This window comes from Salarias fasciatus, chromosome 10 (genome assembly GCF_902148845.1).
Source record: "Salarias fasciatus chromosome 10, fSalaFa1.1, whole genome shotgun sequence".
NCBI lineage: Eukaryota > Metazoa > Chordata > Actinopteri > Blenniiformes > Blenniidae > Salarias > Salarias fasciatus.
Genome location: NC_043754.1, coordinates 10,128,910 through 10,142,631, shown reverse-complemented (window position 1 = coordinate 10,142,631; position 13,722 = coordinate 10,128,910). Strand labels below are relative to the sequence as shown.

Here is a 13,722-nt window from a genome sequence, read left to right as displayed (position 1 = left end):
CTTTTGCTGAGAAGCCAACAGGTTATGCTCTCCTCTCTATCATGATTTATACCTTAACCTAACCGGAGCAGGCATTAATAATTACAGTTGTCGCTCCATCATACACCATAAACACACACGCAAAGAGAATTGAAACTACATTCTTCTAGAAAAGGTGTTCCACGTCACTGTTTATTTTAAAGCTGACAGTAGGTAGAAATACATCTGCTCAAGCAATTGTGACCCGAATTAAATGTGGGACTACAAAACAAGCAGACACACACTGCCACGTTAAGCTGCATGATGGAAATCAATATTTATTTGACATGTAAAAAGCAAATGTAAATATACAACATGCTGTCTTTTTTTTATCTCTGACATACAACAGAGCTTTAAGAGAAAACTATAAACATTAAGGTTCATTTACAAAATGAGGACAGTACATATTCACCTGAGGAAAAAGTCACATTTTTCTCAGTTTTAAAACTTGGATTAAAAACAGTGTTTTCGCGGGATCGCTCGAGGAAATAAGAATCAAACTCAAAATAAAAAAAGGGATTTAATTGTCGGAGTCCATGTCACTGTCTCCCCCGATGGACCTGAACTCTTCGCTCTCCTCGTCTTCACTGAGCTGAACTTGGGAGAGCACAGCCGGGCCTCTCCTCCGAGCTTCATCTTCTTCGTCCTCCTCCTCCTCTTCGCTGATGCCGTACTCCTCCCCGTTTCCCATGTTGGAAGGCTGCATCTGGCTCCGGCTTTCCGTCTCCTCGTAGCTGCCGTAGCTGAGACGGGACAGGAGTTCACAGGTTCACGATCCGATTTTCAAGTACGGAAACATCAATTCAGACAAGAATCCAAAAACTTAAGACAATATTTATTGAATATGAAAAAAACTTGCTGTACCTGACGTTGCTGTCCTCCATGTGCACCTCATCGGGCCCGTCACCTTCGTACGACATCATGCTCTCGTCCTGCTCCATGCCCATGCGGGCCGTCTCCTGAGTTCTCCGTGGAGGCGGCGGTCGCACGTCGATGTCTCTGTCAGAGTCACTGCCGCTCTCTGACAGCTGGATGGCTGGACGGGACGCAGCAGGGGTCATGATCATTTTACAGAGAGCAGCAAATGAAGAGACGGTGATGAAAAACACAAAACGGGCAGGAAATGCTCCTTCGAGACTTACAGGAGAAAGGGTTGTCCCCCTCCTCCTCGCTGGCATCGTCCTCCCCGTCGGACATGAGCAGGTCCTGATACAGAACGCTGGCCTGAGCTGGACGGCTGGATCTCCCGTCGTCTCCCTCCTCCTCTTCATCCTCTTCCTCCTCCTCGTGCTCGTGCAGGCGCCTCCGAGGGGGCAGCAACATGTCCTCTTCGTCATCATCGTCCTCCAGATCTTCTGCATCCTCTGCCTGTGAGCATATTACAAAGGAAGTGAAAAAAAAAAAGGTCATGAGAGGGGTGAGTCAATAATAATGATAATAAATCATTCCCAATGATCGATATATGAACTCCTAACAGGAGATAAATACAGAAGACACACTGAGCGGGCAAAGCACAGACCTATATATTCACACAATCAGATTATCTTACAGGAGCAGGAGTCTTGGGTTTGCCATCGTCTTCCTCCTCAAAGCCTTCGATGTCCACATCCGACTCCTCTTCTCCGGGTCTCCGACCGTGGCGTCCCTGATTAACAGAGGAAAATATCAGACTTGTAAAAAGATAACAAAGCGTGTTTTCGTGCAACAGACAACTTGACGGGATTAACTATAAACAGGAGTGTCTGATGAAGCAGGATGGGCTGGGGATAGTTTGAGGAGAGGTGGCATGTGGGTGAAAGCCTCATTTCAGTCTCTCTCCATACCTGCCCCCCTCTCTTCTCTGGAGCAACCACTAGAGGTCCCTCAGAGAAAAGGCCGCTGGGCTCTCTGGGCAGACTCCCTGAAGGCCCGCTGTCAAACAGATCAGCAGGCTGGACCGACAGAGCGACGGACGGGACAAGACGGCAGGAGAGAAACAGGTTGGAAAGGAAAAGACACTACACTGAAGATACTAGACAGATAAAATGTAAAGGTCAGGAAGGGAAGGCTTAGCACAAAGAACAACAGACGAACTACGAAAGGCCAAAAAGGGCACTAGGAGATATGAAGAGGAAGCATTTAAGGAGGTAGCTACGGCTTCCAGGACAACTGGCCATGCTGGGGTCCCGGATGCTCTTTACCTGGGGTGTGTAAGGCCCGGGTGTCATTGGGTCAAGACTCTCCAGGTCCGCCGCATCCAGAGCCGCTTCTTTAGCAGTCGAGATGTCCTTCTCCAACTGAGTCAAGTGCTCGTCGTACTGGAAACACGCAAACAAGATGAAAAACAACCTAATACCTCGGCTCATCAAAATTTTGCTTTGAAGGCAGAATATCAGATGATTATGTTGGATATAAATCAATACAACCTAAAGGAATCTGTAGAATGACAAATACAATGCATGCAGGATCAATCTTTACAAGTCAAAGTATTCTGTAAAACTTCTAATTCCTAACTTTGAAGATGGATTTTACCAGAATATGTATTACTGCCAACTTTTTTGGTTTATTTCATCTTACATCAATTTTAAGAAATTGCACTATTCCAACGCAACTCAAACACTGTGTCCATAAAAGGAACGATAAACTTTCATTTGACAAAACTGAAATATTATAAAATAAATGTCACTTTATTTTAAGCTTTTTAATTGGATAATAATTAATGAAAACCTGCTGCATACGATGATGAATAAACACATAATACTTAAAACTGACAGCTAAAAACCACATGGCGCTCACCTCTGCTAAAGTCTGCTTGCACACATTGATGATCTCCATGGCCGTCTTGGTGTAAGGACTGTCTATCCCTGTTAAAGACACGCAAGTTCATATCACACATTTCTGGATTTGGATGTTTATTCATTAAATGCAGATGTCACAGTAACACCGAGCCAAAAACAAGAACAAAAACTGAAAAAAAGTTTACCGTTGTACTTGATGCTGTTGGCATGGATGACACTGACATCTGCCAGGAAGGTCTCTCGGTTCTGGTATTTATGTTTGGAGATGTTCTGTTGAAAGGCACATCCAGTTTGACGGGTTTCTTAGTAATGCTGCTAAACTGAATGATTGAATTGCCATGACCAGAGCTTATCATCAGCTTCTCACCGAGCGAATGGTCTCCAGGTCCATGGGGTTCACGATGACCTTATAATAATCCGGCACAAACTTTTTGTTGACAGGATGGTGAAACGGCCACGACTACGGATAAGCAGACAGAGTGATGTGGAGCGGATCAACACCAGAGTCCTCACTGATCATTTTCTCACCGACATAAGTGAGTTACTCACCTCAGGAACGATCATCATCTTCTGGGTCACAATGTTGTCCAGGATGAAGGAGAACGCCACCTGATCGTCGTCATCCAGCAGGGGGTTTATGGCTTTCTCCAGCCTCACCAGCCTGTCCTCCTTCTGCTCAAGCAGGCACACAGATTTAATGGCTCCAACGACAGAAAAGCTCGTTCTGTGATTTATCATTCGAACAAATAAAGCGTACAAAAGCATCAAAAGAGACAAAAACTGACCTCTTTGAGTTTAGTATCACACAGGTCCAGCATGGACTGGGCAACTTGTGTTATTGGATGTTTTGCACCTGGTAACATATAAACAGAGGCAGGCGGGTTGAGACTGAAATGTTAATCAAATCCTGGAATCAGGACTTGCGCGAGTTCTGCTGGTCTCTCAAACAAACTGACAGTTATACCATTGTAGGTGGCGCTGTTTTTGACTATCAGCTCCACTGCTTCACGGAACTCCTCCCTCGATGGGTACATCCTCTTTCGGACATTTTCCCGAAGCGTCTGCAGGTCCATGGGGCGGGAGATGATCTTGTAGTAGTCCTTCACGACCTTGGCGTTGACCGGTGTGTGAAACGGGTATGTCTGCATAGAAGGGGATAAAACAGTGTTGAATTGAGCCTGGAACACAGGAAAGAAGGAAAGACAGACATTTGCAGCGGCAGAGTGTGTGACTGAGGGGTCTTACATTGGGGTGATCTCGCATGTCATTGATGATGCTTTCCAGCACGGAGGACAGGGTCACCATGGGGTCTGTGCGTCTGCGATGAATGGCCTTGTGTGGTTTCTGTCATGATTAAAACAAAAATGGTGTAAAACATCGTGTGGGGAGATTCTCGCTTTGCAATATGATACAAGAAGCTGTAGAAGAGTTCTCACATTCAGGTAGTCACAGTGGACGGCGCTGCCGACGCGTCTCTTCTTCTTTGGTGGCAGCTGCTGTTTGGGGAACTTGAGCACCAAAGACTTTCTTCTCACCTCATCGGCACTGCAGCAGGAAAGTTGGTATGACTCTAAACACCTTCTACTCACTGAACCTTTCTCAGAATCAGCAGATTTTGATGCAGAGACAAGTTACCTTTCGATGAGTTGTTTTCCCAGCACGATCTTGGTGCCCTCCACCTTGATGAGCTCCTCGTTGTCGTTGTGGATGACGGTTTTCTCCAGCTCCTCCTCCTGCTCTTCTGTCATGGCCACCGGGTTGGAGGGGGGTGCGTTGGTTTGGTAGTACAGCGGGCAGAACTTGTTGGTCCTCATGTGTCCGATGGCACCACAAGCGCCGCACTTCAGCTTTGGAAAAGAGGCAAACATTAAGGAACACGCCAATAACTAAATGCAAACAAGTTGGAGGATGGTTTTGCATTTAGCTGGGCACTATAAAGCTGATTTGGGAAAAAAAAATGAAAAAAAAAGTACTAAATCGGGCAAGCTTACTTTTACCTTGAGGTCTGGTCTCTCTTTGACCTTCTTGGCCTTCTTCTCTGGGGGTCCCTTGATCTTGTCCTTCTCTTGGTTTCTCTTCAGTCTCCTCAGCTGCTCTTGAATACGCCGGCGCTCCTTCCTCATCTCCTCCCTGTGCTGCTCATCGAAGAGGGCGAACTTTCGGCTGCAACCACAAAGAGAGGTAATTTTAAATCCACAGATTCATTTGGGATGATGTTTTACTTTTAAGAAACAAATGAGAAGACAGTGGGGTCACAAAACTATGAATTCTGAGGAACAAACAGTCCAATCAATGCAGAATAAATAAAAAATGGACTAATCACAGAAACTCACATGAATTCATCATCCTTGGTTGTTCTGATCCTGGTGTAGGCGTCGATGACGGATGCTTTCCGCACCGTTTCACAGCGAACATATTCCTTCCCGTCCTCATCCCTGAAGGTGCGATAGATCTTGAGTCGCCGCCCGGTGGCTGAGGAGTTCAGGCTGGTGACGGAGGACGTGTCGTCGTCTTTGTGGGAGCCCGTGGACAGGGAACTTGCTGCAAGAGGGGTGAAAGCAAAGTAGCAAAGATCAGAGTTCGTGACATTTCAAAAACACCATCTGGTTCCAATTGAAGCCATTTTCCTGATTAAGTCAGACTTACACAAGCCTTTGCGCCGCTCCTTGCGTCCTTTGTTGTCCCGATCGCTCTCCTCACCCATCAGCATCCTCTGCAGCTCCTTCCGCTCCTGCTCCTCCCTCTCTCGGGACAACTGGGAGCTGGTCTTCTTGTTCTGGAGCATGTTCTCGATGTTCTTCCCCATCTCCTCAAAGTCACTGTCCTCTGCTGAGCTGCTGTCTGTGTCTGTGGACAGCACCTCGGTGGATTCCAGCACTCTGTGTTGGGGGAAAAAAAACACAAAGAAATGTCTCACAGAGCTCAGAGAGCGATACCTTCAGAATGATATATATGACAGTGAATGAGGGCCTCACTTGTTCTGCAGATCAAAGATCCTCTGGCATTCCTCCTTGTAGCGCTCCTGGTGCTCAGCGACAGAGAAGCGAGAGCCTCTGGCAAACTTGCTCATGGGCCCCTCGCCTGAGCGCGCCTGCTCTGTGGACATGGTTCTCACCACGTCAATGACCTCCCAACGGGAGAGCTTCTTGATCTACCGCAGAGACAAACATATAGCCGCCTTAATATGAAAGACGTGGCAAAAAAAGGAACGTACATTATTTTGTCACCATTAGCAAATCAATCCTGACTGAAGATTTAAGCATTCAACTGTGATGTGAAACACAAAAAAAAAAAGAATGTTTTTCTTGAAGATACATCTCCATTAACTTGCTTCTGTCCTGAATCATGCTGAGAACATCACTCAGGTCTTACCTCTTCCTCAGGAACACCGAACTTGCGCAGCAGCTGTTTTGCATTCTTCAGTGAGAGCCTTCTCAGATCAGCGTCTGTCCCCGTCACTGTCTTCTTCACTGGCTGAGGCTCTTTGTCATCCTGTAAAACCGGGCGGACATAAAGGTTTCATCCACTGCTAAAAATATGGTTCAGGTGAAAGAATTTGACTTCAAGAAGTCGGACCTTGGTCTGAGTGGGCTTGTTGGGAACTTTCACGTAGGAGAATCCCTCTCCACAGCCAGTAGGATCAGCCACACCTGTCACCTCCAGCAGGCACTTCCCTTTCATGGCAGAAATGAAAGCTCGTGTTGTGTTCCACGGAGCGGTCCGCACCTACGGCACAAAATCAACACGATGTGAATCAGAGGTTTTCGTATCGCCTCGAGTCTGATCAGCAACTGCATCACAGGTGGGCATTTGGGTCAATACCTCATCATCAATCTTCATTTGAAAGTCTTCTTCATTCTCCTCCTCTGGCGCAAAGAAGGATTTCTCTCCATACCCAGCATCCTAAACGGGGTCAAATAACGCGAGGTGAAACGGCAGTAAAGTAGCTAAAATTTGTTTGAAGAGGATAAAGCCAGTACCTTGAGCCTTTGTTCTGCCACCAGCATGCTGTAGTAGGAACAGCACTGCTCTGGAGACACCATGGCTCGGATCTCTTCTTCAGTCGGCAGCCTGAAATCGGGCTTCAACACCCACCAGTTCGAGTCCATTCCTGGCACAAAGAAGCTACTTTAGGAACCTTTTCACCAGCAATGTTTTCTCTAAACACAGGATGCAGAGTGAAGAACAACCATACTATTAAAATGTATCTATTTCTATCCATGTTTAAAACATTGTTCATAAACAGAACTGTGTGATATTCAATAATCATAACCTGTCTCCTTGTGCTTTCCTTAGAGTACAGCTTACCTTCAGGGTAAAATCCGTAGGTGTACAAAGCTCTTTTCCTGCTTATATTCCTGTCTGTCAATTGAGGCACACACCACTGAGCTCACAGTTTCAAACAGCACATACTTTCTTTTTAAACTCAACATTTCCCTTTTACAACTCAGCTGTCAGACTCAAATCCTCGATAATGGCTGCTGGACAGTGGACCCAAAGCCAAGTGCAGAATTCTACCTGTGCGTTTGAAGTCGGCACATAGTTTAAGCCTCTTCCTGATGCTGCTCTCGGAGTGGGAGGGAAAAGCTTTCTTGATATCCTCCATGCGGATTCTGCGGGGACGGTCTTTGCTCTTCCAGAACAAGCGGTAGATGAAGACCTACAGAATACATATGTGGCATTTCAGTATTTATTGCAGTACCTCCAATATACGGAAGGGATTAGACAAGTTGACAGACCTGTAGGAAGTCTCTGATATGGGTGTTGGCTCGTTTAGAGTTTGGCCCTGGAACTTCAAACAGCGGGCACTCCTGACCGACAACAACAATGTCCACAAGCTCTCTGATGTAGTAGCCGTGACGCGTTCGCAGAACCAGGAAATCTGTCTCGGGCATCTTGTGCAGGTAGATGGGGGCGCGGAAGAGGTTGTTTTCAAACGCCTGCAAGAAAAGCACACATCAGTCCTTTCGTATTATGTTTCAAAGATCATCACGATCTGAAAGTGGCATCTGGCTGACGAAGGTAAAGACCTGAAGAAGCTGTCCAGGATGCAGAGAACCCAGGAACGGCGACGTGTGGCAGTAAACTGTCTCTCCGTATTTACAGTCGGGCGCTCCAGGATCTTTTCCAGGTTTCTAAACCGCAATAATTCAGGCATAATATCCAGCAATCAAGAACATGAGGGCATGTGGTGCATTAGATAGTGAGCTTAAATTTGCACTACAACACTCATTGGCACACGTGTATAAATTCTTGTTAATTTCACACCAAATACTGAGAGATAAGAAACCATTCTGATATATCATTATTATGTAACTATAAGTTCAAGGGCTATATTATTTTAACTTTATGGCAAATGTTGATGGAACCACAGAATAAAGGCAGGCAAAATTGAAAATACTGACATCTGCTGATGTTTTAAACCTATAAAATGTTCCACGTGTTGCAGTTGTCCTTTGGCGCAGACAGCCAGAGGCTTTTTAAGAGGGCTTAAGGACTGAGCCATAGTCAAATATGACCTAACAAATAAAGACATACTGCCTAGTAACCCTGTCACAAATATTCAAGAACAGCATGTGGGCTCATTTATGAGATTCATTTGGGAGAAAAAAAAAAACAACATCAGAACAAATTGTCTTTTGTTAGAGAAACACAGAAAAACAAATTGTGAAACATGGTATTAATTGCAAAACAATGGGTCAAACAAAACCCAGAGGGAATGTGAGATTAAGTGTTTATGTCTGCAGTTGACTTTTCGAGATAAAAAAAAAAAAAAAAAGATTAATTGATCATTAGAAGTGTTATATTCAAGTTAAAACATCTAATATTAAACTCACCCTTTTGTAGTAGTTCTTGATCTTGGTGGCCATGCCGACCTGCATGACCAGGGGAGGGTATTCCTCACTGTACTCTGCCAGGATCAGATCTCCATCTTTGCCTGTCAAGTCCTGCGGGGTTCGCATGAAGAACATGTCTCCTCCTCCTGCCGCCTGGCGCTCCTGCTCTCTCATCTGTCACAACAAATAATAAAGCATTCATTACTTTTAAAGTTCGAAAAAAAAAAAAAACTTAGAAAAACACAACGCATTTCTTTGTGGGTCTCCTGGAGTTAGAAGTTTGAATAGTGCTTCACCTTTGCCTTCTTCTTTATGTGTTTGAGCAGCGGCTGGACGGCGTGAGGGCCCGGCTGAGCCAAAGCGCCGAATGAATACTTCTTCAGGGCCGGTCGATGGAACTGGCGAAGCTTCATGGGGCCCATGTGAGTGGGGAAGAATGGCTGCCTCAGCTCCAGTGCCGGGATGGAGTGCTGTTAAAGGGTAATAAATAAACAGATTCGCCATCAGTGATATGTTTACTGAAGATATATTTCACAGTAATCCCATGTTGATGGCGCGAGCTTCATCTTAATAAGTCACCTGAATAATGTTGCCACCAAAGGTTCCCCTCAGGCCTTGCTGCTTGGGATAGTAGAACTCGTCATTGGAAAGGTTCCAAGGGTCCTTCACTTCGGGTTGGGACATGTTCTGAGGCAAGAGAAAAAGAGTCAGTACAAGTGATTTATTTATTTTTTTTTCAATTCTAAATGAAAAGTAAAATGTTACATTCAATGCTGGCACAAAATGATAAGAATGCTGCTGAATTTGAGATGAGCAGCCTGTCAGGTTCAGTACACAGTATACTTGATCTTACTTTTCGGAGGCATAAATCACTGGGAAAGCATCTTTTATAAACTGTTATTTCACAACCAAAAGCGCTTCTTTTTGCACTAATGAGACAACAGACCTGCTGTGGCTCATCTTTTATCACGCCAGTCTTTCCCAGCAGGATGCGACTCTTCTTGATTGCAGTTTCCTTTTTATTCTCTTTTGATGGAGAGTGGGAGGTCGTCTCCTCCTTTTCATCTGGGATTTCTACAAGAGACAGCAGTTCAACGCAATAAACACCCAGCCTCCAAAAACAAAAACAAAAAAACAACCCAGCAGAAGAGACGTGAACGCACGACTCAATGAGAAAAGAGTTGCGGGTATACCTAGGATAATATTCTCATCATTTGGATCCAGCGTGAGAACTGGCGGTGCGAGCAAGTGATCCATCTCTTGGTCATCCCAGATGATGTTATCTTCCCAGCGTCCGTACACCAACTCTTCATTGTCAATGGGGAAAATGGAGTACCAAAGACAGTCATCCTCATGAGATGCTGCAAAGGAGCAAAACACAGGAAACACAGAAAAGAAAGAGTGCTTAGGACATAAAGATCTGGGGAATCTGTCATCTATTTGTCTCCAAAGGATAAACTCACAGTGATTGTCATGGCCAGTCTTTTCCCGCTTAGAGCCAGAGATTGAAGAAACTTTGGGCATGGGTGGAGGTGTAGGTGGCACCAGCTGGGAATTGCTTCTTGTCAAACCTGTATAATTTAAGACATCTTTAGATTTATTTAAGATATCTAAATTATCAGTCTACATTTGCAATTTTTGGAAGTTGTCGAAAGCGATTTGGACCTTCTCGTCTTACCCTGCTGTGCATTGTACGCGTTGGCATTGCGAGTCATGCTCGAGGGCAGCCACCCTGCAAGGCTGGCTCGCTGGGTTTTGGTGCCTTTGTGTTTTACATCCTCTCCGTTCCAAATGATATCATCCTCCCACTGCAGCTGGGTGACCATCAAGAAGACCTCGTTCTCTAGATTCCTCCCGTCTGTGTCTGCATCGCTGTCATCTTTATTGTTGATGCTTTCGTTGTTGTTATCATCGTCATCAACCTCCTGAACCTGCACACATATTATTCAGAATGACATTAACATCACTTCTATTATTAAACTATCATCACTCAAGGTATCTGTAGAATATTACCTCTTGACTGGTCTGTGTTGTTTCTTTCGGTGTATCCTCTTTCTGAGGCTCGTCGGATGGTGTTTCCTTGAGTTTGAACCCGTAGTTGAAACCACGTCCATCCTCAGGGACGCCCAGCATGTCGTACCAGAGCTGTGCTGGTCCGTATCTCCACTCTGCTACTTTAGGCCGAGCCTCTGCCTCCTTGTCTCCATCGCCACAAGTCTGTGAAAACTTTGATTCTACTGGGGCCATCATTGTTATCTGGATTGAATGAAAAAAGCATGGAAAATAGAGGTTAAATGAGGATTCATCACCAGCTAACTGCAAGCTGATGTTATCATTATATTATATTATAATATCAATAACACTAGGAGATTTACCTCGTCATCAGAGAGACATTGCTCTGGAGGTGGAGCTGGTGCATACTCATAAATCCACCCAGACTTCTTCTCCGGAGTTTGCTCTGAAGGTTCTCCTTCTGGAGGAGGCGTCCCAGGCTGAGGGTCTCTGTGTTTCCGCTTCTTCTTCCTGCGTGCGCTTCTCCAAACTGATGGCATGTTCTTTCCAGGACCAAACAGCCGTAAAAATCTTAAAACCTAAAAGCAAGAAGTTTTCAACAGAAAAAAAAAAAAAAAAAGTTGATGAACTTGAAGTTTAATGAACTTGGGATATGGTGATAAATTGAACTTCTGAATTGAAAGTGTTACCTTTCCAGGCCGAAACTCTGGGAAGAGTTCTGTGACACTTGGCAGTGCTTTGGCGGCATCTTTCTGCATGATGCCGGCAAGTGGGAGGTTGAGCCTATCAGGGGGGCCTCCAGATCCTGAGCCTTGGCACGGACGGTCCGTCTCAGACTCAGAATCTGAGGAGCTGCTAAAATCAACCTTGTCAGCCGTTGAAGACGGCGCAATAATTGAAGGAAGGATGATGCCATCGCCATCTTCACCGGCTGTCGGAGGGAACAGTGACAGGTCAGAGCAGCAGTACTCACAGTTAAAGTGTGCATTTGAATTTGCGGATTTTTGTAGCCTGAGCTTTTACAAAAATCTCTTCATACTCATCATTTTTTTTAAACAATCACACCCTTCATACATTCATGTTCCTACCATTTGTGTTCTGTGTTGAGGGCTCATCTTTTTTGCCAGATGCAGACAGACTCGGAGGTGGTGGAGGAGGCATGAGTTTTGAGTCAATATCTTCACAGTCGGCATCATAATCATCCTCGTCATCTAGGAATAAACAGGTTAAAAATATCAATTACTATGAACAAAATTCTTTTTGAAAACAACATTTTGGGGTTCTTTGCCAGGACAGGAATTATTACTGCCAAGAAATTATTTACAGATAACCTTGTTATGACAATTTACAACTTTGTAGAGTAGCACTTTACCTAAAATATTTCAACAATCAAACATTCAATATAACAGCAGACATTCATAAAAATATTACCTGTTTTCCTGCTGGGCTGCAAACTCCCCATGGCCTGGCGGTACTTTTTAGTCTCATCCTCAGCCACCTCACTGATGTCAGAGTAATCAACTGCATCGTCTGTGCTTTTCACCCAACCTGTATTTGACAACATACACAACGTTACTCCATTTTCCACCTGGTTGCATTCATGCCTAGTGCCTTTCTTCAACCTTCCTCACCTTCAGCATCCACACTAGCCGTATCTCTGCTTTCTTCCTTTTCTTCATCCTCATTGGAAGTAATCTCTGTGATGAGTGACCCCAGGCCCAGAGTGCCCAAACCAGCCAGGTGCTTTTTGGACTCCTGGTAGGGTGGCAAGTTTCAGAAGAGATGAGACCATTAAAAAAGAAAGTACAATCGTGTCAACTTTGAACTTCACACCTTAAAGTCAAGTCCATTTTAAATTCCTTCAAGCACTCACATTGTCCAGAACGCTATCATCTTCCAATTGTCCATCCTCATTGATGTTTCCAAAGAGGAAGCCGGCAATGGAGAAGGGGCGATCCTGGTCCTCATCACTGTCTGAGTCTGACATCCTGAAAAGAGGTTTACAGTTGATTATTTATCATATGAATGAATAGTCACGTTGTATGAGCTCATCCAGAAAACTTGAACTATGTTCTGAACAAGCTCAATAAGCTGGGTACTTAACAAGCTTGAACAAGATTAACATGTATTTGAATATGTGCCCTGCAGTTGTGTTATGACTTTGTAGCTGCTGTTTTCTAGCTTCTTCCCTCACAAGATAATATATTCCCACACTTCAGACCCTTATTTCTGACCACTGAATCAACATAAGTCATCTTTTGTTTACATTTTGCACAGAAGTCGGTGTAGCCCGCTTGACAGCAGAAAACGACGAAGCCAAGTTAGCAGCAATACGATAAGAAGGCAGCAAATGTGATTGGCAACCACACAAGCTACACACACTACCTATATTTTTTAAGGTAGCTGTCACTCACCTTGCGTGAAACCTCTTCAGATTTTGTCCTGTTTTTCCGCCAGCTTGATAAACCGCACAATGCTAACACGGGTAAGCTAGCTAATGCTAGCTCATCAAAGTGACTAAAAATGGACGTAGTTTAACATTCTTCGAGGATATCTACATCTACATCTACATTGGCTTCGTGCAATTGAAGATTAACATACACTGCGCGTAGTGTAGTGTCTGACCAGCCACGTTTATTCCGTTACTTTTCTGTTTTGTTTTGTTTCGCGCAGAGAAAATGTTAAGTCAAAGCGAGAAGGCGCTTCGAGTGACCCGGAAGGACATCATGATGCGTTCAGGCGCTCTGCGGAAAGTGGTAAATTGTACTACTGTGTCTGTGTAGCTATAACGGAGTAGTTAACCTTGCTGATATTGATTTTTTTCTTTCGTTATCGTTCTATCATTGTAATGAATACTCATATGCACCAATGATATTTTGTTCAAACATCTTGTCCAGTCATGCATTTTCATGCATTCTCATCTATTTTGTCTAAATTGATGGGAGCAGGAGCTGATGGGTGAAGATAACCTTATCAGCAGTGTGGACAGGACAGGTCACCAATCAGTCACAGAGCAAACACACAGAGACAGGGTCACCAATCACTCACATTCACATCAACACAATGCAATCTTTAAT

The 13,722-nt window shown here is 44.6% G+C and overlaps 1 protein-coding gene across 4 annotated transcripts; it reads right to left on the bottom strand.

Annotated features, from left to right (window-relative positions):
* Positions 1 to 308: 308 nt before the first annotated feature.
* On the bottom strand, positions 309 to 13,354 carry taf1 (TAF1 RNA polymerase II, TATA box binding protein (TBP)-associated factor). 4 transcript variants are annotated; one of them, XM_030100712.1, is made up of 41 exons: positions 13,060 to 13,354; positions 12,519 to 12,633; positions 12,277 to 12,400; positions 12,077 to 12,193; positions 11,734 to 11,856; positions 11,335 to 11,576; positions 11,008 to 11,223; positions 10,646 to 10,888; positions 10,311 to 10,563; positions 10,096 to 10,203; positions 9,826 to 9,993; positions 9,579 to 9,706; positions 9,212 to 9,319; positions 8,929 to 9,102; positions 8,633 to 8,806; positions 7,826 to 7,930; positions 7,535 to 7,735; positions 7,314 to 7,455; positions 6,776 to 6,906; positions 6,618 to 6,698; positions 6,372 to 6,521; positions 6,168 to 6,287; positions 5,771 to 5,946; positions 5,442 to 5,674; positions 5,129 to 5,336; positions 4,787 to 4,958; positions 4,431 to 4,642; positions 4,232 to 4,340; positions 4,041 to 4,139; positions 3,760 to 3,937; positions 3,581 to 3,648; positions 3,345 to 3,467; positions 3,163 to 3,255; positions 2,981 to 3,065; positions 2,794 to 2,861; positions 2,199 to 2,315; positions 1,842 to 1,949; positions 1,568 to 1,663; positions 1,161 to 1,386; positions 883 to 1,054; positions 309 to 761 (listed from the first exon to the last, which is right to left on the bottom strand). In XM_030100712.1, exons 2-41 carry the CDS (start codon positions 12,630 to 12,632, stop codon positions 539 to 541), a joined length of 5,988 nt encoding a protein of 1,995 aa, XP_029956572.1. In that variant the 5' UTR covers position 12,633; positions 13,060 to 13,354; the 3' UTR covers positions 309 to 538. The 4 variants fall into 4 exon arrangements, with proteins under 4 accessions (XP_029956572.1, XP_029956573.1, XP_029956574.1 ...); XM_030100713.1 differs by having other exon boundaries at positions 4,793 to 4,958; XM_030100714.1 differs by lacking the exon at positions 1,842 to 1,949.
* Between the last annotated feature and the right edge of the window lie 368 nt (positions 13,355 to 13,722).